This window comes from Peromyscus eremicus, chromosome 22 (genome assembly GCF_949786415.1).
Source record: "Peromyscus eremicus chromosome 22, PerEre_H2_v1, whole genome shotgun sequence".
Classification (NCBI taxonomy): domain Eukaryota; kingdom Metazoa; phylum Chordata; class Mammalia; order Rodentia; family Cricetidae; genus Peromyscus; species Peromyscus eremicus.
Window position 1 is genome coordinate 20,153,607 of NC_081437.1, and position 27,837 is coordinate 20,181,443.

General features: G+C 40.4%; 1 protein-coding gene across 3 annotated transcripts in view; it reads right to left on the minus strand.

The window, feature by feature from the left end:
- Lclat1 (lysocardiolipin acyltransferase 1) overlaps positions 1 to 27,837 on the minus strand; it is a 126,924-nt gene that overhangs the window by 54,713 nt on the left and 44,374 nt on the right. For all 3 annotated transcript variants that reach the window (XM_059248408.1, XM_059248406.1, XM_059248407.1), the window contains exons 2-4: positions 20,834 to 21,002; positions 16,178 to 16,376; positions 1,425 to 1,571 (exon numbers count right to left, since the gene is read on the minus strand). In XM_059248408.1, the coding sequence (XP_059104391.1) occupies positions 1,425 to 1,571; positions 16,178 to 16,376; positions 20,834 to 20,998 (511 nt within the window). In that variant the 5' untranslated portion in view covers positions 20,999 to 21,002. The remainder of the gene's footprint in view (positions 1 to 1,424; positions 1,572 to 16,177; positions 16,377 to 20,833; positions 21,003 to 27,837) is intronic.

Below are 27,837 nucleotides of genomic sequence, written 5' to 3' on the forward strand. Positions count from 1 at the left end.
CCAACCGCAGCCTCTTGCCAGCTCACTGCCTGCAACGTTCCCACTCCAGCACCGCCTCCACCCACACCCACAGCACTGCCGGCCACTCATCTTCTCAAGCCAACCTGGCATGTTCCGACCTCAGGCCTGTGCAGCTGGTGTCCAATTACCCAGAAGGCCTCCTGCTGCTGATGCAGTCTTCTGCCTTCTACATATGGTCCCTACTTTTTAAGAGAAACTTAATAGAGAGGCTTGCCCTGATCACTTTACAGACTAGCATCCTTTACTCTCTATCTACCCATCCTGCTTTATTTTTCTATACAAACTCTTACAACATCTGTACAGATTATTAGCTTATTCCTCATCTAACATAAGTTCCAAAGAAGGGAATTAATTTTATATATAAAGTTTCAGACACTAGGATATTTACTACATAAAGAAACTTTATATACAAGAGTGTCAAATTACATGTAATATCACTGTTAAAACCAGAAATAGCTTTTTTTTTTCCAACTCAGGAAAATGGAACTAAAAATTATACCCTAACAACTGTGATGCCTAACTTTGTGTAAACCTGACGAGGCAGCATGTGTTGCTTTTTTAACTGTCAATTTGTCACAACCTAGAAGAACCTGGAGAGAGTCTTAATGAGGAATTATCTAGATCAGTGGGCATGTCGAGGGGGGACTGTCCCCACTTTGGGTGGCATCACCTCCTGGAGAGGGTTCTTCACCAATACGAGAAGAAAACGAGCTCACAGCCAGCAAGGGTGCATTATCCCCTCCCTGCTCTGACTGTGGGTGTGAGTGGCCGTTGGGGGTTCCTGCCCTGACTTCCACCCAGTGAGAGACTGTGAGCGGCAACTGTAAGCTATGGGACCTTTCTCCACTAGGCTGCTTTCAGTTAGGGTATTGCTCTTTACAACGGAAAGGAAGCGAGGACCGTACAAACATCGGTTCCAGAGGCTTTGGGGAGGGTGTTTTCAGATAGGATCAACAGCTCAACCAGTAGAGCAGCCCGGCAGATTACTTACTCCTGTAAATCAACTGTCTTAGAGACGGGGGTACCCTTACCTGCCCTACAAGGAAGGAGACTTCCACTGTGGACTGCCTCCTACAGCTGCTCCTCTTCTCCGAGCTCTGAACTTGCCAGGCCAACCACTCCCTTAGGGCAAACAAACCTTAATCTTGGCTCAAGCATTTCTTAACAGAGCTTTCTTTAGAGACCCCACACACAATATAAAACCTAAAACCACAGTCTTTCAAAGGACAAACGATGTGAAAGATCACAACATGATAAGCTTGGGTACCATTAATTAACTGAGTGACGTTGGGGGGTCATCCATTAATTTTGTTGATATTCACATACCTCATGTTAGGAAAAGAAGATTTGACTAGTGGTTTCTAAGTTTTTAAATTCTATGATCCAAACCCAGGCTGCCTTACCTGTGAGGTCAGTTCCTTCTGGAAAGATGAGAAGTTGTAGTGGTTCACGGATGTCACAAAAATAATCAATCATGTCTTCAAAATGGTTCTTATCGTCCTTCCACTTCCTATGGATGAAGATGAAGGCAGCAGCTTGCATGGCCCAGCCTAGGGAAAAATTAACAAGCATTTGCATGAACTTCAACAATGATATCCACATCCTACTAATCATAATTTTCAGATCTTTAAGTTTTGACTATGTTTACTATCATAAGCATCCTATGACATACCATAAATTTAGCACTAATCTTGGATTAAACTGGTAACACATAAGCCACAGTATTTTTTAAAGGAGTTTGGTGATCCTGAGGTTCGCAAAATTCTTAAAAATCTCCTTTAAGCCATAGCTTGTCATTATAATCTCAAGGCACTACTATTTACCAAGCAGTAAAAAAAGAACTTTCTCATGTCACAGAAGAATTCTCTAACATTTCATTTTCTATACTCTTAAACTAAACGCAAGTGCTAATTTCAACAGTCATCACCAGATTTTACTTAAATGGAAAGGGGCATTCTGGAATGTTACTAAGCACACTCCTTGGTGGGTGTATGTGGTCACACTGCCTATCTCAGAGGCAGACCCACCTTATTACTGAAAAGGTAGCCTTGATAAGCCCATCTGTTCTCCATGCCTGCCCACCCTTCCCTATCCATTCTTCCCAGGCTTCTGTGGGAGATGCCTGACTCAGGACAGCCTATGCAGTCTCTGAAGAGCTCACACAGCATGATAAGCTTGGGCCACACAGAGTAACTCTGTAGGCCAACTAAATGTCCACCCTGTCTTAAAATTATACCTGGGACCATGGGAAAGTAGAGAGTGTGAAGCAAAGGCAGTCAGGCAGTAAAGACAGCATGTGTAGTGAAGGCCAAAGCCTCTTGCTGCTGAGCCAAACAGAGCTGATTCTGATTCTTTGGTCTCCATTCTTGGCAGCCTATGTATGGGGTCCAGCTCCACAATGCCCATGAGAGTCTTCCTCTCTAACTCACACACAATGACTACAACACTCATCTCAGCAGCGAGGGATGAGGGGTAATGCCTTGCAAGCATGCAGTGCTGTTCTGGAATACAGATATGCTACAGTTTATCTATCCCGTTCGCTCCTAATTTAGGCTAAACCGAATCTGAGACTCTCTTTTCGCTACTAGAAATCTTTATTCTGGTCATATTTATTAGGGGTAAGTTTTCCTGACATTTTTCATGTTTTCCTGTTACACTTCTTGATGTCCTCCTCTCCCATTGTTTCCCGTCTTTGGTTGAAATGAAGGATTTTTTGCCCCTTCTCTTGTTCTCTAAAATCCAGGCTTTCCTAGAACTCAGCCGTCCCATTTGTTCATGTATACTATCAACAGCTCTTTCTGTCTAACAATGTCAGGGAGCATTGGGTGCCACAGGGACAATATGGCTGCCACAGGACAGTATTGCCCAGAATATGAAACATGAACTTCCTACCCCATGGCAGACAGTGTGCTAACCTCAGCTCGATTGGCTTGGAAACAGAACACCCCATTTCATTCCTTGGCTTTTTCACCCTTCTATATTTGGTAAGCCTGCTGAACCACACAACCCCATCAACACTGAGTTCAATTATTAATGTCCACCAACCAAAGCAGCTCTTAATTCTACCACTGTGTAAACAGGAAGACTCCAGTTTAAATTTAAGTTTAATTTTTTTTAAAGTAAATAATGCCAAAAATGTATGCTGCTTACCACCACCCTTCTTACAGGACTTGTAGGAAGCACTCAATCGCTCCGAAGACTGTTTACTTCTCCATTACATTCCTAAACTAGACGGAAATGTTTTCGATATTCAGATCTGACCCCAAGTCTGCCGACCTCTTTGTTTGTACCCTTCTGTTAGTCCTTTCTTTTGAAAATTGTTTCTGTCCTCACATTCCTGAAATGGATTTTTGGTTCTTAACTTTGGAAGCTGGTTTGGCTAAAAATAGAATCTGAGGTTCCAAATCACTGTTTCCTCAGAATTTCAGAACATTTCCCACAGCCCTCTAGCCCTCAGTGCAGCCAGTGCGGCTAGCATCCAGGAAGAAGCCAAACCCAAGCTCATCCATGCGACAGCCTACCAACCACTCCCTCAGCTTTTATGATTTTTCTCTTCTGTCCCAATAACTGAGCTAATTCCAACAATCATATTTTTGTTTTTAATATTTGCCAATGGTTCTTTCCCACACCAGCTATTTTATGAAAAAAGAGTGTAATTATAAAAATAATGTTTGGTGAATGCTAACAACGTGCTTGGTATTTATTATTCTGAGCATTTCATTTCATTAATTTTTAAGACAACTATGAATCAGTAACAGTTACTATCTTATCTACTGCATAGATGAGGCACTCTGAAATGCCTTCACTATGTAGCCCAAGCCTGAGCTAGCCTCAGATTCACTTTGTAGCCCAGGCTGGCCTTGAACTCACAATAATCTGATTCTCATAACTGTCTCCTAGTATGCTATTTATCCTTACTTTGTAAATAAATCAGTGTGAAGGGGCTGAAGAGATGGCTCAGTGGTTAAGAGTATACACTGCTCCTTCATAGGACCCAACTTTGGTTCTCAGCACCCATGTTGGGTAGTTTGTGACCACTCATCACTTCAGCTCCCAAAGACCTGACACCTCTAGGTATCCACAGGCACCTGCACTCCTGAGCACATACACACGAGGACACACACACACATAACTTAAATATTAATAAACCTTTATAAAATCAGTGCAAGGTATACTCTAAACAGCTTGCCTCCAATATGTACTTGAATTTCTCTAAGTATACTAAGTATAGTGTATATGCTCAGAGAATTATTACTCATATTACAAGTCCAATTGTATACAGCTCAGAAACTAAAGGCCCTCACGGCCAAGCCTGATGTCCTGAGTTCAGTCCCAAGGCCTCATGTGGCAGAACAGAAGTAGTCCTCTGACCTGCACATGTGCACCATGGCATCCACATGAACCCACACACATAGACGTAAGGAAAAGAAAACACTCCTTCCCTGGAGCCTCTACCATTTTCCTTTCCACTTAAACGCCGGGCACCAGTGTTTTCAAATCTTTCTCTCACACAATTTTTTTGTTGTTGTTGTTTTCATAAAAACAAAAAATAACAAGAACATCTTGCAAGGAATTGTTTCCTCATTTTACTGTCACCAGTGCATATTTTATCCGTGTTTAAAAATACTTGGATTTTACTTAACCTTAATGAAATTTTCAAAACCTATATTTTCATAACATTTACTTAAACTTTCAGAGTTAGTTAATGGCAGTGCAATTTAAAATTACAAATCAGTCTACATCTCAAATTTTCACACTTTCCCATGTATTGTCTTCACCTGGATTTCTACAGAAAGAATGTGTGGTGTCAGCTAGCCCCACTAATACCATCTTCGTTATAAACCCAGTCACAGCGTCAGCATCAATCACACCTCTCAAGGAGAGGGGAGAAACCCCTGGGTACTCTGTGTCCTACCACAGTCATAATCTATAATTTAGCTTACTATTAATTCTTCCTTACATTTCTTTTTATTAAGATGTAGAACTTGCTAGAAGAAACTATTCATTTGAATATATTTTTGTTTTGTTTTGTTTTTCACTTCTCTGTGTAGCCCTGGCTATCCTGGAACTCCCTCTGTAGGGCCTCCAACTCAGAGACCCACCTGCTTCTGTCTCTCAAGTGCTGGGATTAAAGGCATGCACCACCACCAGCTGGGTCAATTGAATATATTTTTAACTTAATACATCCTTTCCTTTAAAAAAAAATATATATTTATTTATTATGCATACCATTTTCTGCCTGCATGCATGCCTGTGTGCCAGAAGAGGGCACCAAAGAGAGACACCAGATCTCATTATACAGGGCTGTGAGCCACCACGTGGTTGCCAGGAATTGAACTCACAACCTCTAGAAGAGCAGCCAGTGCTGGTAACCTGAGCCATCTCTCCAGTCCCAATACATTGTTTCTTAATAAGTATACTTCTATGGCATTTTTTTTTCTTTCATTCATTTTAGTACAGACAGCATACAGTTAAGGAATCATAAAAACATCTGCATTACTCATCTACTACTCTCAGAACTGAACCTTGGTGATAGCTTGGGCATTATCACTGCTGTCTGTATATCCACTAATGCATGCAATAAGGCATCTTCCGTAGCACTACGAAGAAGACATCAGAAACCAGAGTAGCTAGACAATTGTTCCCTTCCATGGTATTTTCGATTCTGAATAGAGGATAAGGAAGAAACCAAAAAATGCTACCCAAAGGCCTCTAATTAATTGAGAGTGAATAATATGAGCAGATGCAGACTGTAAGTGAAAACACTACCACAAAGTTCCCGAGAAACATTATGACTGAGTGGGTGCTTGTGTGCAACAGGAGCTATACAAATAAATCCAGAAACTAACTAACCAGCAGTCACAGTTCCCAGAATGCCAACCTCAGTCACGACACTACTGTCACTTAGACAAAGTCAGGGAAACACCATCTTCCTGGGACTTATGTAACAAATGGAGTAATGCTCTCCACTCCTCTTCCGAGAGGATCAATTTCCACAAAGCCTCTGGCTTTTCAAAATATCTTGACTGGAGGCAGACCATTAATTTATGACCTTTCCCTTCAAGAATTCTATTGCAGTATGCCTGTGATGAGGCTTCACAGATGCCTGTGCTCAAACAAAGGCAAGGCATAAAACGCAAGTAAGCAAGTAAACGATCTTCTAAAGCAAACATTTTAAAACACAACTCCAAACTTGAAAAACCACAAAACTGAGAAGGAAACAAACCGAAACAACAAAAAAAGCATGCATGGCACCTCCTGTTATATTCGACAAAAGTAGAGATTACACTAGAAACTACCCCATCTCCTGGCAGACTCTGTACCCTTGTTTGACATTGAGGAAATAAACATCCACTGATGGCATTTGTTGGCAAGACAAGGATTCTCATTTGTGGTGCAATTTAAGGGTTCCATTCTAACACAGGCCAATAGTTTTTTTCATCCTTTAGATTTGTCATTGATCAATTTCTAGATACTTTATCATCTATCCATAACTTCATAGAATTCTCAAACTAAGTATATCACTAGCTCTGTAAGATCCAGACTATAACAGCACCTCCAATGTGGGAGACAGAACCATGACAAATCCCTCAGCATAGCCACATGCCAACTCTTGAACTACTGCATATGTCACATTACAGACAACGGGCAGCAGAGGTTGCTACATAGCTAATTTTAACACTAGAAGATTAATCTAGATTAATTTAGTGAGCCAAAAGTAGTAATAAATCCCTTAAAAGCAGAAGAGATTGAGGTGCGGAAGGGGGACTTCAGTATCAAAATGAAAGGGTAAATAAAGACTCAACTTGCCACTGCCATCTTTTAAGATGGAAGAAGAGGCTACAAGCCAAAGAATGTATGTATCTACTAAATACTGGGCAAGGCAAGCAAACAGCTCCTACAGAGAGCATGGCCAAAAGGAAGTAGACCCAGGCAGGGTGGTGCACAGTTTTAACTGCAGACTCAGGAGGCAAATGGATCTCTCTGAGTTTGAAGCCAACCTGGTCTACATAGTGAGACCTTGTCAGAAAAGGAGGGAGGGGGAGTCTTAGAACATCAGAATATAAGCAGGTAAAAGAAACAAGATGGGTATATTAAAAAAAAGACAGATGTATCAGCCTGCAAGAATTTCCAACACCCAAAGCTAAAAAGTTTTCAGTAATAAATAAAATAATCATAGCATTAGACAATAAGCCAAACAATAAAACAAATATGATGAGCATGGATTTTTAGTGATGAATTTAATATGGTTACTGGTGAATATACAGAATATAGTATAATGAATGTAGTACCAAGGCAGTAGAGAAACCTGGCTGACACCACACCACATCACTCAAGTGATTAAGATAAATGTCACCAATGACAGACACTTGACATCATGAACCTCTCTGAGAGGAGACTGGCACTTCACCTCTGTGGTATTTATCCCCCAGATGCTTGACCACCATCTAATGTAGAAACAAGAAAAAACTCAACTTAAAATGAAGAAGATCCTACTCAGAAGCACTATGTAAAGCAAGTGCATAATGACATGAAGTGTGCCAGCAGCAGCCATGTCAGAGGAGCAGCAGGTGTCAACTGAAGTGCAGGTGTCAGCCACCAGGAGGCGATCACTGACGGGTGAATCTCCAGAATGTCTTTTGTTTCTGCTGTGCCTTTACATGTTTGCTGCTGACATCTTGCTCTGGTATCCAGTATGGTATGAATAGATGCCGAGAGATCCCCACTGCCTGTAATGTAGTGTGTTTATCTCATGGAAACATCCTGTTCTATTAGGCATTTTTACCTGTAGATTATGATGAAGCTGATTTCTTCCTAAGATGTACTGTCTAATTGATAATAATAGTTAGTTTAAATAGAGTTTTGATGATAAAAATACAAACAAGTAAATGTCACACAGCCTGAACACATGAGTTTCTATTGAGGAGCTGTATAGACTGTGGCTTAGATTAATGATTAAGAAAAACAATTGAGTCCCAGTAGCCCAGCTAGTTTAAATTCTTTTAATCTTAATGTTGGGAGATGTGTTCACAGGTTTCAAAGTGCATCATAGCTGAATCAAAGCTTTGAAAATAACTTAAGGTTAGACTAAGATATTTTTATTAAATAGCTTTGAGGTGAAAAACCCAAGAAGACAATCAAAAGTTTTAGAAAGGCACATACCTAAGTGAGGAACTCATTAAGGTCAGGGAACAAGAACAAAGCAGCCCAATTATCATTAGCTGACATGCCTTTCTTGCTAGGATTGGTTGGTGATCAAAGGTGACAATTAATTCCTTGTACCCATGTCTGCCCTCGATCTCCTGATATAAAGAAACTATGGATGAGTGGGTATGCACCCCAAAGATTTAAAGTAGAGCTGACTGATTCTTTTTCATACGTAAAAATTTAGATTTGTAACTCCTTTAAGATTCTTTAAAAGATTACCTTTCAAGATAAGTAATAAAGTGACTGGTCCTTTCTTTGTAACTGCAAAATGCAGCCTGCCAGTAAAAGAATATCTTGCTTGCTTACACATGGGTAACCTATAACAAGTTGCTTGGGAATGAATGTACATGGGTTCTTAGAATAATTTGTTTTTCACCTGTAATATGTAAAATGTTTAATCATGTAAAGGATATAGAAAACATGCTGTTTTTTACTTGTATTTACTGTAATCATTCACTTGAAAAACAGAATGTAACCATATTGTAATTTTTATATTGGCTGAAAGATTTTGCTGGGGTATAAAAGCTATAAGGGAAAGAATAAAGATAGAGTTAAAATGAGTTAGAAGGAAACCATCAAGAACAAGAGAGTTAGAAGGAATTAGATGGAAAACATCAAGAATGAGAGAATAAGGAAAAATAAAGACAGAGTTAGAAGGAAAACATCAAGAATGAGAGAAGGAAATCACCAAGAAAAGAATAGAGAATGCAAAAGAATAATAAAGAAAAGATCTGAAGGAAACCGTCAAAAGACTGTGTAGTGTCTTTTCCCTTTACCCACTCAGATAGAAAAGTTACAGAAAGCGCAGACTCTGTGGATTCCCTTTGAGCCCTGGGCTGCTGGAGGCTGGTCCCCCAGGCAGCAATAGAAGTGGAACAAGAACGACTAAAAGAAAAGTGGTTCCTCAGAGGGATGCGAGGACAGAAAAATGACATGGAGAGACAGACCGGTTGACTGTTTATGACTTCTACAGTGCTAATCTAACCTTTCATTTGAATGAACTGCTGCTATGAAAAAAGCTAACAGCATGGGAGACTGGGTAAATGGGGACATCCTTTACTACCTTTCTATTTCCAATAAATCTAAAATTATTCCATATAAAAGTGCTTATTTCAGAACACTTACTTGCTGATGCAAAATTCTGCTTGATTAAAAATATTTTAGTAGTGACCATTTTCCATCTACTATCAAAGCCTAAATATTTTACTAGAAGTCATAGGAGCTATATTAATTGATTTCAATAGTTAGAGAGTTATCAAGTAACAATATTTTTTAAAAGATTTTTAAAATTTATTTAATTTTATGTGCACTGGTGTTTTGTCTGTGTGTGGGCATCAGATCCCCTGGAACTGGGGTTACAGACAGTCGTGAACCGCCATGCTAGGTGATGAGAATTGAACCTGGTCCTCTGGAAGAGCAGCCAGTGCTCTTAACCACTGAATCATCTCTCCAGCCCCAATGTTTTGTGGGGTTTTTATTTGTTTGTTTGTTTTTTATCTTTTTGAGACAGGGTTTCTCTGTACAGCCCTGGTTGCCCTGTGGAACTCACTCTGTAGACCAGGCTGGCCTGGAACTCAGAGATCCTCCTGCCTCTGCCTCCCAATGCTAGGATTAAAGGCGTGCGCCAACACCACCCAGCTGAAATACCTGATTTTAAACATAAGGAAACTATTTTCTATAAGATTTACTACAAGAAATAAAGAAGATGGCAGCGCCAAACTTTAAAAATGCCACATGCTTATAATAAACGTAACAGCTAATCCATAACAGCACCAAAAATGCAATCACAGTTTATGTACTTAGTCACAAGAAAAGGGATAATGAAAACCATTGGTCGAATAATCCACTGAAACTCAGGCTAACAAACAACTGTCAGGTACACTGAGTCCATCTTTGTGTCTTTTTACTATTATTGAAAAGTTGGTCATTGCATTGTTTATGCCTCACCAATAAATACAAAGCAAACTAAAAGCCTTTAAGTTCACCCAGATAATTCCTTTACTGCTCTCCTAAAATGACTATTAACAAAAGCACACCTTCTAGATCATTTTAGAATGCAATTACAAATTCAAGGAAAGGAATTCTTTGATTTTCAGCCGACCTAAGGATGCGAACTACGCTTGTTGCTTTCCCATGCCCCACCTGCAGCGACGCACACCCGACTGAGGAACCAGCTGCAGCACACACAACACTATCCAACAACGATACCCAAGTTAAGGAATGGACCGCAGTAAGTTCAGTAAGGGCTTGACGGGGTAAACCCTAAAGCCATTTCTCTGGACCAAGGAAACCTGTCAACTTCCACTCAGTTTTTATAAAACCCTTAACTCATGCCAAGCAGTTAACCCACCAATGAGCATTTCACAGCATGCAGAAATGGTGGGAAGCACATTATCCACAATGTTTATGGCTGTCAGGAACAGGAGAGCCAGCTACCAGTCTAGACCTAAACAAGCTAGGCTTAAGTCTCCCACATAAAAGAAATCTGGCCCCAAGGCTGGCTCAGAGCCCAGGATGTCACTTCCTAGCTGCCATGCCCTCCTGCGTGTGTGTACCTCACCACAACTTGTTTTGTGGTTGGCCTTTCTGTTCCCCAACACACGCAGCCAAGTCTTTTCATGTCCTGTATACTGTTTTAACAGGCTTGGCTGGTCTACATTTAAGTTATGAATTCAGACTTTGTCAGCTGGGCATGGCGGACACTGTAACCCAAGCTCCACAGGAACAGGGGTTTGAGGTGTGAGAATGTGCAGGACCTTCTGTTCTTGGCTGTCTTGGTCTGGAGTGGGGTCTTTGAGAAGGCAGAGAATGGAAAGAAAGCCTTGGGATGAGAATGTTTCTGCATTTGCTGGGGACTCTTGGAACTATTGCCAGAGACATAAGGTAGTTCAGAATTTTCACCATGTCTTTTTTTTTTTTTTTTTTTTTTTTTTTTAGGCAGGGTTACTCTCTGTAGCTTGGTGCCTTTCCTGGATCTCGCTCTGTAGACCAGGCTAGCCTCAAACTCACAGAAATCCGCCTGCCTCTGCCTCGCAAGTGCTGGGATTAAAGGTGTGTGCCACCACCGCCCAGCTTCACCGTGTCTTCTGGGGAACATATCTCTAGTGGATACTATAAGCTGTTAAGTCCCTCCCAGCTCGTCTATTACATCTTCAGTTATCTTTTAAGTATTACCTTTGAAATGTTTAAAGTCACACTGGTTTTTTCCCCGGAATGACTTCAAGTATTAGTTGAGTGTGCTTTGTCCTAAATGCTTGGTGCCACAGATGGTTTATTTTATGTATTTTTAAAAAGCATTTTCATACACATAATTCAAACCAAGTCTAAATACAAAATTCACTTTACTCTCATATAAATCTTATAATCAGAGCCTGAATGATTTTAAACAAGAGTTTTATTAATTTTGTGCATTCTGAAAGCCACATGAGGTCAGGGATAGAATGTTTGGCTTGCTGTATCATGTTAGTATTTAAAAACTCAGACTTCTGAGCATTTCCGATTTCAGATCATCTATGAAGGTGCTCAGGCTGACGCAGGGGTGAGAGCACCTCCACCAACCCTCTACTCCATCACGTCCCCTGGCGCCACTGCTTCCTAATTTTGGTTCTCTTTGCCTTCCTTGTAAAGCACTATGAAATTTCTTGTTACTATGCTTCCTGATATGATTTTCTTTTTCCTCTATGTTCTTCTTTAATTCAGTGGACTCTCACATTTGATTTTATTTTCCTGTCAACTATCATTCTTTGTATTTCTCATTCAAAGGGTTTTATTCAAATGCCTGCACCATAGTATTTGATTCATTTTATAGTGTTAGGTTTTTTTTTCTGCTTCTGTTCTACATATCTACTACAAATAAGACTGAAACGAATTTAAAATATCCCAATTGTAAAAAATAGCTAAAAACACTCTTCCAACTAAGAAAGTTGAGGCATCTCTATTTGCAGATATTAATTCTATATGTAAGAGCCTCTAAAAATTCCACCAGAAAACAGAGCTCATAAACACTCTCAGCACAGTGACAGGATACGATATCAACATATAAAAATCAATAGCTTTCGTAACGTACCAATGACAAACATACTAAAAAAGAAATAACCCCATTCACAATGAACTCAAAAAAAAAAATTAAGAAATCTTGGACTAAAGCTAACTAAGGAAATGAAACAAAACACAACAAAACAAAACACCTCTAAATGTAAAGTAGAAAACACAGAAGAAAACACTAGCAGACTGAAAAGCCTCCCCATGCTCATGGATCAGAATAATTAATACTGTGAAAACAGATGTCTTGCCGAAAGCAATCTACAGATTAAATGCACTCTCATCTACATTGCAGCACTATTTTTCACAGAAATAACGGGAGTGGATCTTTAAATTCATATGGAAGATGAAACACCTGATACCCAAAGCAATCCTGAGCAAAAACAATGATACAGAGGGGAGCCTCTGACTTTAAGCTATACTACTGAGTCATAGTAATAAAAGCAGCATGGCACTGGTACAGAGACAGACATGGATGTCAGTAGGATAGAACAGAGGACCCAGAGATGACCTCACACAGCTACAGCCACTTAATTTTTGACAAATACGCCAAAATACACACTGGAGAACACACAGCCTCTTCAACAAACGCTGCTGGGCAAACTGTACATCTACAAGTAGAAGAATGAACCCAGATCTTTATCTTCCACCTGCACAAACATCAGCTCCAAATGGAAAAACCTCAATGTCAGAGCCAGAACTCAGAAACTGTTAGAGGAAAAGCAAAGGAAACACTCAAAGGTACAGCACAGGTAAGCTCTTTCTCAACAGGACTCCAGCCCCTCACAAAGTAAGTGACAATCCACAAACGGGGGGCAATCATGAAATGAAAAAGTTCTGTGTCACAAGGACACAGTTGAGGAGTGAAGAAATCCTCATGAGCTCTTCTCTTGTGGGGAGAATGTACAAAATACACAAAGGGCCTTATTAACAAAACGAGAAAGCAGATAATTCAATTTTTTAAATAAGCTAAGAAGTTGAACACAGTTTGGTTTTTTTTGTTTGTTTTTTTTTTCTTTTTCTTTTTGCATGTATCCCTGCAGGCCAGAAGAGGGAGTCAGATCTCATTACAGATGGTTGTGAGCCACCATATGGGTGCTGGGAATTGAACTCAGGACCTCTGGAAGAACAGCCAGTGTTCTTAACCTCTGAGCCATCTCTCCAGCCTGTTGAACACACGGTTCTTATAAACAGCAATACAAGTGGCTAAGAAACGTCTGAAAACGTGTTCAATATCCTTACCCATCAAATAAATGAAAACTAAAACTACTTTGAGGATCTGTCTCACTCCAGCGAGTGTTTGTTATCAAGGAGACAAGAGACAAGAGACGCTAGTGAGGACAGAGGAAAAGGGAGAACCTCAGTCAGCATCTGTAGGAATGTAATCTGGGGTAGTCACTGGATAAGTCGGTGCGAAGGTTTCTACAAAACCTCAAAACAGGGCTTCCAAAGACCTAGGCCATGTCTACAGGACTCCATATCCCACCGAGAGCCTTACGCATCCATGTTCACTGCTGCTTTATTCACAAGAGCAAGGAGATGGAAACAGCCCAGATGTCCATCAAGTGATGAATGGGCAGAGAAAGTGTGGTCATACACACCACAGAACTCTATGCAGCCACAAAGAAAACTGAAATTATAAAACAGCATGAAAATGGATGGAGGAGGGAAATAATGTATTATGTGAGCTAACTTAGGGTCACACAGGCAAATTCAGCTTTTATTTTATGTATATGTGCATTTATGAAGAAGTAAGGAAACTATAGATTCTTTAAAGAGAGCTAGTTGTGCATCGGACCACATGTGATGTGAAAGCAGGGGTAGAAACAGCAGGAGGGAGAAAGATTTAAGTGGGTGGGAGGAAGGAAGAGTGGGGAAGAGGAGGTGGGGAGGAAGGGTCAACCAACACTAATGATGTCTGGAAAAGAGGAGGAGGACTTCTGATACTCAATAAACTAATCTAAACGTTTTCCTTTAAGTGTTTGAAATGAAAATGCCCTGTGTGGGTAGATAAATCAGTTCCCAGAAGCCACATGTTGTTAAACAAAAATCCCAGTGCAAGGAATTCTCTCTCTCTGAGATCTTCAGTCAGTCAGTGAGGGCCCTAAAGCCCCAAATAATACAGGCAAATGTCATCCAATTGGTTCTTCTCCAAAATCAGAGCAAGACCCTATTGCTGAAAAATGCCACATACATTGATCGCAGGACATAGAGAAATGAAGCTGGAAATGGGCTAATGCAACCCCCCTGCTAGCTAGCTTTCATAACACTGCATGGTGCCACAGAGATTGCTGGGGGAGGATTGTCATCAACAGTCTTACAGAGCGTGTGTGTGTGTGTGTGTGTGTGTGTGTGTGTGTGTGTGTGTGCGCGCGCGCACACACACACCAATATCAAATGTAAGATGTGCCAATTAGCTCAATAGTGGCAAATCATAACTGCTTTTCTGCTTTGATGTGATGCCTAATTCACAGGAAGGAATGCCCATCTGATACGGTAAACTTGTCAAAAGCCCGTGGCTGGGAGGTCATAGGCTGTAGTGAGAAAGTTACTGCTGCTGTTTTACTAAATGGGTATGATGTGCCTTCAAAGTGTCTTCTAATATAACTACATCCATGCAGCCGTCAGTGCTACTCAGAGAAGCTTCTTTTTTCCAGGAAGCTATGGTGGTTGCAGGAACTCCTAATTGGTAATGTCTCTCAAATCTCCAGTTATAAATGAAACATCTATACTATCTCTCCAAGGCTCTGGAAATACCATGGAAGGAGCAGAAAAAATTTAAGAGCAACAAGAAGGGACTGAGCAGTGTGGACCACGGCCTTCTGGAACGGCATGACTGCTGTCCTGACAGCAGCTACGATTACCTGCAGAAGACTGGGCCCTGTGGTGGAAAGGGCGAGCCTCTGGGACCTCAACCCCATGAGGATGTCTATGCACTCATAACAGGTGGAGGAACAGGCATTTTCCAGTGGTACAGGCACTGGGAAGGTATCTACACTCCTGTGAGCAAGCTCTCACCTGTGCTCCTGTAAACAAGTTTTATATTCGGTCACATCAAAATAGAAAGAGACACCAAAGTACGAGGTGGCCAACTCAGAAAACGAAAAAGGATTAATGAGAGTGGGGTGAGACAAAATAAAATGGAGTGAACCTGATCAAAAAAACGTATGTGCATGTATAAAAATGTCATAATGATATGCTAATAAAATATTTTCCAAAAGTGAAAGAAGCAGAAAGCATGTGGTCTTGCCTTCAGAAAAGAAGTCCATTGTCAAAAGCCTCAACCAGCCTGGTGGTGCACTGCAATCCTAGCACCTACAAGGCTGAGGCAGGAGGACTCAAGTTCGGGGCCAGCCTGAGGTTGTCTCATAAAAACAAACCCAAGAAAATCCAACAAAAAGATCAGACTCAAACAAACAACTAAGTAATACAGGACACGGTTATAACAAGTATGAAGAATAGAGAGGATGCTGAGATCAGGCCTGCCATTGTAGGAGAACCTCCGTGGGACTGGTCTAGAAGCAGGCAAGCTAAGGAGAGAGTGGCTAATTTTGGATTCCTGACTGCCTGAGAATGCGTTTGTGTCATTTTAATTTGTGAATGAAGTTTTACAAGAAAGTAACCAATTTTTTAGATTCATGTCCTTCAATGTGGTAGTCCTAAGAAATGATCTACTTCCTTGATGATAGTTTATTTTCTCCTCTAGAGTCAAAATAGTTTTAAAACAGAAATTAAGATAAAATCACCATAAGAAAGCCATTAAGATAAAAAGAAACTGGAAATATTTTTAGCTTATGAGAAAAGCTGAGGATAACATACAGTTCAACTTACCTCATTTTAGTCTTAGAGCAGGCACATTATATACAAAAATGAGTTAATCACTTAAAATAACGTATGAATAACATACCAAATCCAGGAACACTTTTGAGACTGGATTTGAGGCAAATTTTCTCCAATCTGAGGTAGCTGTATCTCATTAGACAATTCCACAAGAACATCCAGTCTACTCTTGTCCGATGGTTCATGATGATGACACTCCTTTCTCCAGGTACAAACGCATCACCTGTGATAACCACTTTTACACCAAACATGGTCTCCAACAACGCCTACCAAAAATGAAAAATACACACATAGAGCAACTTAGGATCTCCAGGTTTAAGAAGCCAGATATGAGATTATGAGATATGTTTATGAATTTATTAGATATTTACAATAGCCAAAAGAATGAAGAAAATATTTAAAGTTACGGATCTTTTTCATTCCTGCTAACCCTGTCATGCTATATTGCTTTTATAATACAAAAAAAAGATGACACTTATAAACTAAATAAATGAAAAAAATTGTCTTTGGAAAAGCAAATCTGAATCCAAACTAAATGATTTAATTATTTTTTTAAAATTACTGCAATTTTCCATAAATAAATTTTATCATGTTATATCCTATGATTTCTAACATATAAAACATAGTTTTCCACATTCTTGCTTCTGTTATAAATGTGGGTAGGTGTTGATCAAGTATAAGAGAATTAAGTACCATATACATTCTTCCACTAATTTTAATTTCTGGAAGTTTCATAATAGAAAAACATGAACTACATTTCAAATCTTCAATTATATATTATTAAGTTAAAAGAAAGACAAAATAAGATTCTACTAGTACTTTTAAGGATATAAAGATAAGATTATTACATAGTTTTTCTCAAAAGAATAATCAAAAATATAACACTGTAGCACTGAAGAAACTAAACTTCATTTTTTCTGTAAGATGATCTTTTGTTACTCAAAAAGAATACATAAAGACTAAAATAACTGTGTCTACTACAATCTTTCAGCCTACCACCTACGGCAAATGTCTGGCACATGTGAATGCTCCAATGCTTGCTGAGTTTGTTAAACTAACATTCCTAAGGCCTGTGGGTATAATCTAGACTAAATATTCAGAAGAAAAGTGTGTATTACATCTAGAGTTCGTAAGAAGTGAGCTACCACCTCCTCCTTTTCATTTTCCTTGTTTAGACTGTCCAGAATCTGCCTTCAAGCTCCCTCTACTAGTTTCCCAAGAAGCCAAGACTACAGGGTGCATTATATTCCCAACATCAGTCTCAATTTCAAGCTATTGTACGTAACATCCTACTTTACTTCATAACTAATCAAGAAAGGGTTGACAGAGAGGTTAAAAGCTAAGAAAACCAAACCTCTCAAACACCTTGAAGTCATTCAACATCGACAGCAAAGAGCTCTGAGTATCTAAGGTAGCACGGAGCACAAACATAACAGTGAAGAAACAAAACAATCATATATTTAAACATCCACATGGAGGCTTTCTGCAAGAGTAGGTCAGTTTAGAGGGAAATTAATACAGGGAAGAAACAACTATTTAACAAGTTGTAGTCATGGCTACTTCATCCCAAAAGGAGGACATCTGGGTTGGATGGCTGAGTAGAGCTACCACTAGAGCTGGCCACGCGACTTCTTGACCTGCTTGTCAGTGACAGTTACTCTGAGGACCATGGAGACAGGAGGGTTGCTGGGGCTTGCTGGCTGCTAGTCTGAGAAAATGTGAGCCCCAGGTTCAGGGATAAAACCCCACACCTCAAGGGAATAAGTGAACAGTGATGAAGCAAAATACAGGACACACTCACTCTTCTAACCTACTTATGCGTGCGCGCGTGCACGCGTGTGCGCGCACACACACAAACACACACATATTATTCATTAACATGTGCGTTTGTATTTATTAACCTTTTGATGTTTTTTTCTATTTGAAAATTAAAAGCTTTATGGGCTGAGCATGGTGGCACATGCCTTTAATCCCAGTACTTGTGAGGCAGAGGTAAGTGGATCCCTGTTTCTGTGATATAATAATAGTAACAATCTACTTCTATTCCATAAGAAAGGAAAGAAGTTTTTCATTAAAGAGAAAAGTAGAAAAGACAAGGTTAAAGGACTGTCACCTCCACAAGGTGGATATCCTTATCTGTCCTGTTCATCATTACATCCAAGAATCTGGCTCCATTTGCCTGTGTCCTAAGAACGTTAGGGAAGGGGAATTTAAAGATAATGGACTAATTTGTTTGGCAGAAGAAATTTTAAGACAAGGGAGCATTTACTCTGTGGCATGGCTACTTTTTACTATATTTACCCAGGTGTATAGTTAAAAAGAGAAAAAGAGCTGGGCAGTGGTGGCACCCACCTTTAATCCCAGCACTCAGGAGGTAGAGACAGGAGGATCTCTGTGAGTTTGAGGCCAGCCTGGTGTACAGAGCTAGTTCCAGAACAGCCAGGGCTACACAGAGAAACCCTGTCTCTAAAAACAAAACAAACAAAAAAACAAAGGGGATGGGGGGGGTGTAAACTTTACAGCAAAGAACAACCACGTGGCTCTGCACTGGGACAACTGGAAATGTCTCTGAAGAGAAAGACTACCCAATAAGGGTTCCAACTTGAGAAGATGAAAACTTACTTGAAAAGAGAGATCCTGACTGGAAATGTAGCTGAAGGTGTTCCCCATGCCTTGAAAGCAACGGTCTGGGAAAGTGCTGCCCAGTGTCAGCCCACAGGAGCTGCCAGCTGTGCTTCAAGGGGACCAGGCTACAGCTCACACTGGTAGAAAAATGTGACCACACTGCCACGTTACTAGCTTTGCAGGCATGAGAGATCCAAGATTGAAGAGGTCAGGGAGTCCCCTTCAGAGAGCAGCTGAATGTGTGGCAGGGGCAGACTCTCTGCAAGAAATTGCTCAGAGGACACATATGAGGCTGTGAAGGTGAGCCTAAGTTTCTACGGAGACCCAGGATATTGAAGATGTCAGGATCCTTTCTCCCTTAAGTGGTTTTTGTCAGAGTATTTCATCACAGAATGAGAAAAGCACCTGGTTCAACAAGTGATTGGCAAATGACTGAATCCCTAAAAGCTTCCACTTCCTTCTCTGTAAAATGCTAACAATGGCAACACCGGAAACAAAGCCATCCTCCTTAAGCACTTTACGGGGTCACATAAGTGGTCAACTGGTATTATCATCATTGCATCTGGATTCTTACACTGTTTTTCTTTCTAACAGAGCCTTCGAATTCTTTTTGTACCTGAGCTAAATACACAAGCACACCATGGTTACTCGTGTCCCAGGCCACTAGCAGCCTTCTCCTTGTGCCTGCAGAACAGACCAGTTTAAGTGTGAGGGGAGAAAGGAGGTCAGAAGAGAGGAGGTCCAGGCTGGCAGTACTGCACTTCATAAAACAGATACATCTGTACAGAAATCTTAGAATACAAACAACTTTAAAAAGGGAAGAATAGCTTTTAGCAAGTGATGAGTGAAAGTTTAAAAATCACTCACCCTAGGACTCACTTTTAAATATGGAAAGTATACCGTAAATGGTTTAACAGTCAATTATCAGGAAACCTGCACGAAGAATCTATCCTGCCCCAAGCACCATTTCAGTAACTACTGAGTCAACCTTCATCTGAAGGATCCACAGCAACTGCGTGGCACTTCCATCCTGTGGGCAGGCAGACTGCCTACTGCCTGACGGGAACACGCAGCTCAATGAAATGGGGGTGGGGGTGGGGAGAGCAGTTCCCTTCTTGTTTTCTTTGTCAGGTACTACACTCATCGTCTCTCTACCAAAACAGACTGGTACACCCAGTAACCTGAGGAGAAAAGAGGAATAGCTGTTGCTATGAGAAAAAGGACCGGAAGAGCCCCCAAGAAGCCATCCAAGGGGAAGACAAGGGCACAGTGTCCACTGATGCACAGTCCCAGAGGAGGGAGAACCTGGACTGGACACCAACAGTCATCATCTCAAGATCAGAAGGAGATGCGCTCAGAGTAGTTATAGCGCCCTGGTCCCCAAGACTCTACTGAACACTGTATGGACTTTAATCTTACTCATGCTATTAACTCCATCTGCAGATAGAAATCACCTTTCCTTGATTTTTATGTTCCTAATTTTTGTCATTACTGGAAAGAAGTGAATCAATCACGGCGCTGTCAGAAGTTTAAAAAGATGTTTCTTATTCATATTTTTACTTAAAATTTTTTCATGCAATAGAATCTGACATTCTTTCCTCTTCCCCATAGAATCTTCGTATGTGTCACTGCTTTGTAAAACACAAAATGGAAACGGAGAATAAAATTCAGTGATGTAAACATTCTTCAGTCTTTAAAATTTACCTATTTTTCTAGATAAAAATTATACCTTACATTATATAAACTATAAAAGAAAATTCAAGAAGAATTCAGAAAGCTCTTCAAAATTTACATATTATTTTCTAGATAAAAATTATACCTTACATTATATAAACTATAAAAGAAAATTCATGAAGAATTTAGAAAGAAGCCCTTAATTTTCTGGAAGGTTTTTTTATATAAGGGTTTGCTTTAAAGACATGAATGTTTGTATTTCTAGTTTTCCTATTTTCCCACTTCTTTTTTAAGTCAGATATGACTACTACAGAACACCAGGGACTTCTGTTTCCCTGAAAACCCAATCTCTGGGGCTAGAAAAGTACAAGAGATGGGCCCCCCCAATACAAGCAGACAGATCCTTCCCTGGTGTGGAACTTACCACAGGAAGCGTGAGCCACGTAGCCACAAGGCGGCTGCTGATCCAGCGATACCACGACAGGCTTATAAACATCAAAGGAATAGTGGGACCCAGCATAAAAATACTTCCAAAAAAGCTTCCCGCAAACAGGAAGAGTATAAAATAAATCCCCTTCCATGACACCATGATTCTGAAACATAAAACAAAAACAAAGATTATGTTTTATTACTATGCATTTAGCTGTCCCAATAATCTTTAATGAGGCTACTGAATAACTCTGAGGAAGGTTAGAGAAGACTGAAGTCCCCGCTTCTACAAGCCTAACAAGTTGCCAGTACACTAGAAACTGATCCTCTCAAAGGAGTACATAAATGTCCGCTCTCCAGAAACACATGCTATCTGGTGTGTAAGACGCCTTTTTAAAACTCAACTGCCTTTACCACAGGAGGGATCACTTTCTTTCCTGGGTTACTACTCCAAAGTTGTTTTCTACCTAGAAGCCAAAATAATGCATGAAGATGTGCAGAAGAGCTCCCAAGGGGAGCACACCTAAGAGCAACAGTGGTCTCAACAGGGTACACTAAAGCTGAGAGAAAGGACTCTGGAAGGGGTCACTCTTCACAGGGACCCAAAAATCCCATCTCTGGGCACCTGGTCTTATACTGCCTCTTTATAAGCTTGCTGGGTAAGCCAGCTGACCCTTTACTTTATCCAGACATCTGCCAAAGTACTACCTTAACGGGACTTGAAACCAAAACCTAACATGGATATTTTTAAACAAATGCCTGGAAACATAGCTGAAAATGAAATCTCCAACATTTGATTTTATAACCTAAACTAAACAGAACAAACTGACCCAGAATGAAGTTTAACTTGCTACCAAGTGTATGTTTTCAATTTCTACCAATGTGTGATGCTATATACACAAAATCCTACAAATATTTACTACGAACTTCTAGATCTGGACCTTTAGGGAGAAGGATGAGGGAATCATGGGGAAAAAGACAACTAGGAAGCAGTGAAATGAACTCCAGCCCACACAGGGCTAGAGGCATGTGTCCCACGACCTCCACATCACCGTCTGTGAGCCTCTCTGCATTAAAAATAGCAGCAGCAGCAGCTTCTCCCCAATCTTCAACTTAAATCTCTTCAACAGAAAAAAAGGCACACAGGCTTTAAATTCACTATTTCAGACCTGTTTCTTAGACACACACTCCCACCACCACCTATAATGCTCCTCTCTATCTGAAAACCCTCCATCTACCTTTCCTATCTGATATTTTCTGTCAGCCAGCCACCAGCTAACTCTAGACACTTGCTCCTAACCTCCCTGGTGGAGCCACATTTTACACTGATATACACTCAGACAGTATCCTCATCAAAAACTCCTGCATGCTTCTTCCTTACCAATTTCTGATTTGATGTGATTCTAAGGAAAAATATATAATTAAATGGCCTAGCTATCATCAGATGAAATCTTTCCACTGTATAGCAATGAATCTGAGCCATATGGAGGCTAAAAGGGCTTTCCTAATTCAACATAAAGCATCCAGTCCTGCCTAGAGCACCTGCCACTGCTTCATGCCACCTCCCTCCTGCCATTCAGCTGAGAATTAGACCAACATCAACCTTTAATCGTGTACTTAAATAAAGACAAACGTATATAAAGGGATCTATCACATGACTGCAATGGGATTCTATAGCTCCAATCTAAGCTAAAATTCTTTAATATTTATTTATATGAAACAATAAACATATAAAGAAATCCCTACTGTGTGCCAGCCATGGTCCCTACCATTACCATTACCCAGACCATTACCAAAGGTCTCACAAATCTAGGAGTGGAACTCAGGGCCTCTTGCATACAAAGCACAAGCCCTACCCTCCTCCTGGTGATCTCATTTCTAACTTGTGTGCTCCTCTCTGGCTGTATTTCAAAGCCTTTTTCTCTGTCTTCATTCAAGTCCTAATTTAGGGGTCAACTAGGTTAAGAATAGCTACATACTTATTTGGAATAGTTAAATATTGAATAAAAAGGACAATGTCAAGAACTGACACAGATGTGCAGCAATCTGAACTAACACTCATTGCCGGTGGAAACTCAAAATTATACAGAACTCTGGGAAACAGCTTGGCAGTTTTATAAACTACTACATTAATGTTCACCATATATACTAGTAAATCCACTGACTGTCCAGTACAAATAAATATTATCTTCATACAAAGGGTTCTATACAATCCTTTATAAGCACCATTTCTCATAATTGCCCAAAACTAGAACTACCCTATCAGTCGAGGGTGAGTAGATATTGAATTAGTACTCATCAATGAAGATATATATGCCTAATGCAGGTCTCTTGAGCTATTCTCAAATGCACTGTGCTACAGGAAAGATGCCAGACTCAAATGACATTTCTTTTAGGGGACATTCTGGGTGAGGCCAACCCACAGGAGGGGAAACAGATCAGTGGTTGGCAAAGGTTAGGGCGAAGAGATGGTCTGAGTACTGAAGGAGAGCACAGGGAAGCCTGCTAGATGAGCAAACTGCTGCTTCCTGACTGCACAGTGCACGATGGTGGAAACATGTCCGCTGGTTTCCTTCCTTTCCTCCTGTGGAGCTCAGCGCTGAACCCAGGCTTCCTGCATACCTAGTACAGCTCTGCCACTGAGCAACATGCCCAGCTCGCCTGAGTATTGTAAACTGGGATCCTGCCTGTCATCTAGCCCTTGGGAGGCAGGGATCATGAGTGTAAAGCTCCAGAGTGAATGTGAAGCCAGCCTGAGCTACATAGTGATACTTTGTTTCACAAATACAAACTCGTAAAATGACTGAGATAAAAGCTGTGTGCTTGTGAAATCCTATACTTCAAATTATTTCAGTAACAATGACCTAAAATATTTTTCTAAGCTTTTTTAATACACCAGATATTGTTTCATGTATTTGGTTTGAATAGACTTGAACAGTCACAATAATCTCATGGCGTGGGTATTTTTATTACCTCTGTTCTAGACATCAGGATTCTGTGGCACAAAAATGTTAAAGTAACGTGCTCAAGGTTAAACAGCTACTAAATAGCAAAGCTGAGAACTGGCTCTGGGGATTTTGGTGTTGGTGTCTATACTCAATCTGCTGTGTTATACATTTTTTTTCAAGACTGTATTATTTTTGTAATTAAACACACATACTTTAAAAGAATTACACTATAAAGACATAACTGGAAACCAAATTTTAATACTTTATAAAAAAAAGTATTCTGAATTCACAGAAGCTAAATGAGAAAGGCTCATTAAGTCTCTCTTAACTTAATATCCTTTAGTTCACACACACAAGCGATATAGGTTAACTTGTGATTCCGGTTATAGCAATTATCATGAAAAAATCATGAATGGGGCAGGGATAATGGTTGCTTCACTAAGGTACTGAAGAAGGCATCCTCCTGGAGGAACTGGTGGAGGGAGCAGAGAGAGAATTCAGGCAGACAAACAACATACGGATTCTTAGAAATCAGAAACAGCAAGCTGTAGAGACTTAGAAACTGCTGACGTAGAAAACAAGGTTCAGAATGCTGGTATGCAAGAAATCCTAAGAGCACTGCCCTAGGGAGAAAGCCGCACCCGCGTCAGGATGGGGAAAACAGCACTGCATCTTGGCACACAGAGTGGGAAACAACAACCTAAGGCTTAGGACTCATCTTTTGAGATAAGTGTTACAAGTGACACAAACATGGACACCCTGGCTTTGTTAAGAGTCTTCTCTGGCCGGGTGGTGGTGGCGCACGCCTTTAATCTCAGCACTCGGGAAACAGAATTAGGGGGATCTCTGTGAGTTTGAGGCCAGCCTGGACTACACAGAGCGAGTTCCAGGACAGGCTTCAAAGCTGCACAGAGAAACAAATAAACAAACAAACAACAACAATAACAAAAAAAAGAGCCTTCTCTGGACTTTGCAATAGATAATTCATAAGACTTACTGGCAAAAATTGCAGGACTGACAAATGCCGCTATCAAAGAGGTCTTCAAGGCAGGACAGACACAAACCACACCATTTGACAACCACCTGATCATGAGCACACTTCCTTACCTGGACACCTCACCTGTAACATGAGGAGGCTTAGGGCAGATCCCCTCTAAGAACTCTGCTAGTCTGAATATAGGCTTCCTTTTCTTTATCTGACACTTTATGCAGGGCTGGTGGTATTTACCTACTTATCATCTAAAGGTTTGCCTTGCTTGCCAGCACAGATGTGTCGTCCCAGCTACCACTCACAGAACCAGGGAAATCCAGGTTCAAGGCCTGCCTGGCTACAGTGAATGTACCAGCACCCGAGTAACTTTCATGGACCCTGCTCAGTGGTAGAACACTTGCAAGGTAGTAGGTCTAGTCCCCAGCACTTCAAACGAAGTCCACAGACTTCACATTGTATATACAACCCAAACATCTATCGCATGGAAGAAATCTGTAATCTTGCTCAAATTCAAAGTTGAATTTTAAATACTACACTGAGTCTGCAAAAGCAACTCATGATATGAAAACATCATACTGAAACCATTACTTTGTATACTAACTTTAAAAAATGAAAAATAACAAAAGGCATTTTAGTAACAATGACTCTAGCCAACTGGCTAGCACCCACTCAAAGGACCTTTATTCTACTCTACTTCACATTCTCTTCTGGGTATGTACTATGCTACAGTGGATTTGTAAATCTGAGGATTAAATAAAAGGACTTTCCTGTATCTCCTGACAATGCCATGTGTCCTAAAATAAACACTTAACATTTCCATCCAATCCAAACAAAAGCCTCAAATGTGGATTGATTGAGTGTGTGTGTGTGTGTGTGTGTGTGTGTGTGTGCACAATTTCTACAGGTGGATACAAATATTATTAGGTGAATTTTTAAAAGTCTGATGGGGAGACATATGGCATAATAAACCCAAGATTACTCCACAAAGAGGCTGACTAGAAATGGAGACAAATCCTCATGCCAGTCTCCTGTCCCTTCAGCTCCTTCAAAGACCCCTCTTGACCAACCCAACAAGAATGAAGAGCCCCGTGCTGCCTCGTAGGTCAGGCTTTTGAGGAGAAAAGAGCAGATTCTAGGGCAGAACAACACAGAGCTGGTGAAAATCAGGTTGTAAACTACATGATTACCATTTTCTAATGATAGTTGATTTGTATATACTTTTGTTTCTTGGGGTATATGCAGTAAATCTTTCTCTCTATTCCTGTTACCTATATCCTTTTTGATAAACAAGTTATCTTACTGTTTTGTTTTAAGGTGGTGAGGATCAAATCTAGGGCCTCTCACATGCTACATAAGCACTCTACCACTGAACTACACTCCTGTTAATTTTGATTAAAACTCAATGTGTCAGGAAAGGAAGTACCTCCTGTAGATCCTTATCTTTATCCCTATAGGTCAGTGTACACTTCAACTCTCACCAGAGGAGTTTCTTATTGCAGTAGATGGTGACCGAGACAAGACACACACAACTTAAGAGAGACAATGGAAGACTCTGCTCCGCGCTGCTAAACAAAACATCTCTCTGAGCCCCGAATGGAAGGCCCAAGTGAGTCTGGCACCAATTCTAGTTTGAACTTGGCTTCTTGACCACAGGATAATACAAGCGTTGCTGTCCTTTCCATACCTGGTTTCCGTATCAGCAGATGACACTCATATTTTATCTGTCTTGGGCATCTGTTCTGACATACTCTTGTGAGGTGGAAGGCAGTCACCATGAACTAAGAAGCAGAATGAACACACATTCACTCCCATTGGACAGCCAACACCCAAAGGGTCCCACCAGATGCCGACTGCTGAGTCTGTTTACCAGAAATCACCCAACACTTGCCCACTGCTTCCCCCAGAAGAGGATCTGATCAACTCTCTAGAAACTGGTTTTATGATCATTCCCAGCTGCCCCAGCACCTTTGAGAGTCTCAGAGTCTTCAGCTAATGATGGCAGTAGCAGAGTATGCTTACCTCTCAATTAAAACAAAACAAGCAGACAAACAAGAACACCTAGGTAGGTAGGTAGGTAGGTAGGTGGGTGCGTAGGTGAGTAGGTAGGTGGGTGGGTGTGTGGGTGAGTAGGTAGGTGAGTGGGTAGGTGGGTAGGTAGATGGGTAGCTGGGTGGGTGGGTGGGTGGGTGGGGAGGTAGGTATACAGATAGGCAGATACGTAGGTAGGCAGTAAATTTTTAAAGAAAAAAATGGAAATGACTCATAAATGGCTAATAGCTGTGGAAGCACATAGGAAGCTTCTAAGGTACTAGTAAGGTTCTATTTCTTAAGGACTGTGACTAACATGTATGTTCACCGTGTGTTTTTAGATTATCAATACCCATTCTTCACATATTTCATATACATGTTACATTAGCAACAACATAAATATTTATTTTATAGGTCTTCCGCACTCTTGAATGAAACATGGAGAGGTCAATCCTTGATTCATTTCCTTTTGCATCTAAGTTTTTAAGAATAAACATGCATTTTACAATTTAAAATATTTTAATTATAATAATTTCAAGAACACACTAATTAATCCATGGTTAAGAATATTCGTTACAACCCCTAATTACTTTACAAAAAAAAAAAATCCTTAAGAGTTAACTGAGACAAATATTTCAGAGAAGTTAATAATCTCTCTAAACTAGTAAGTAAGAAACATGTAAATCTTGACTCACATGATAAAATCAAATATACTAATTTCTTTTAAATCTATGTATGCATACTAATTTGCACAGCCCCATTCTCATGGACACATCTGCATTGTCCTTGTGACCACTGTTTACGTAAGCTTCTCTGCACAAAACAAGGACCCGAATCTTTTTTTTTTTTTTTTTTCCAGAACCTGGTAACATAAATACATCTGCCTTGCCCAGTAAACTAGAATGTCTCTTTATCCCCCAGGGGAGTGGTACTTGTTTTCCTTTCCAATGTCAAGGGACAGAAAGATCTTTCTAGAAACAAAGCTGATGGTTATTACCTCTTTCTTGTCTGCAGTCCTTCATTTTTATTCTC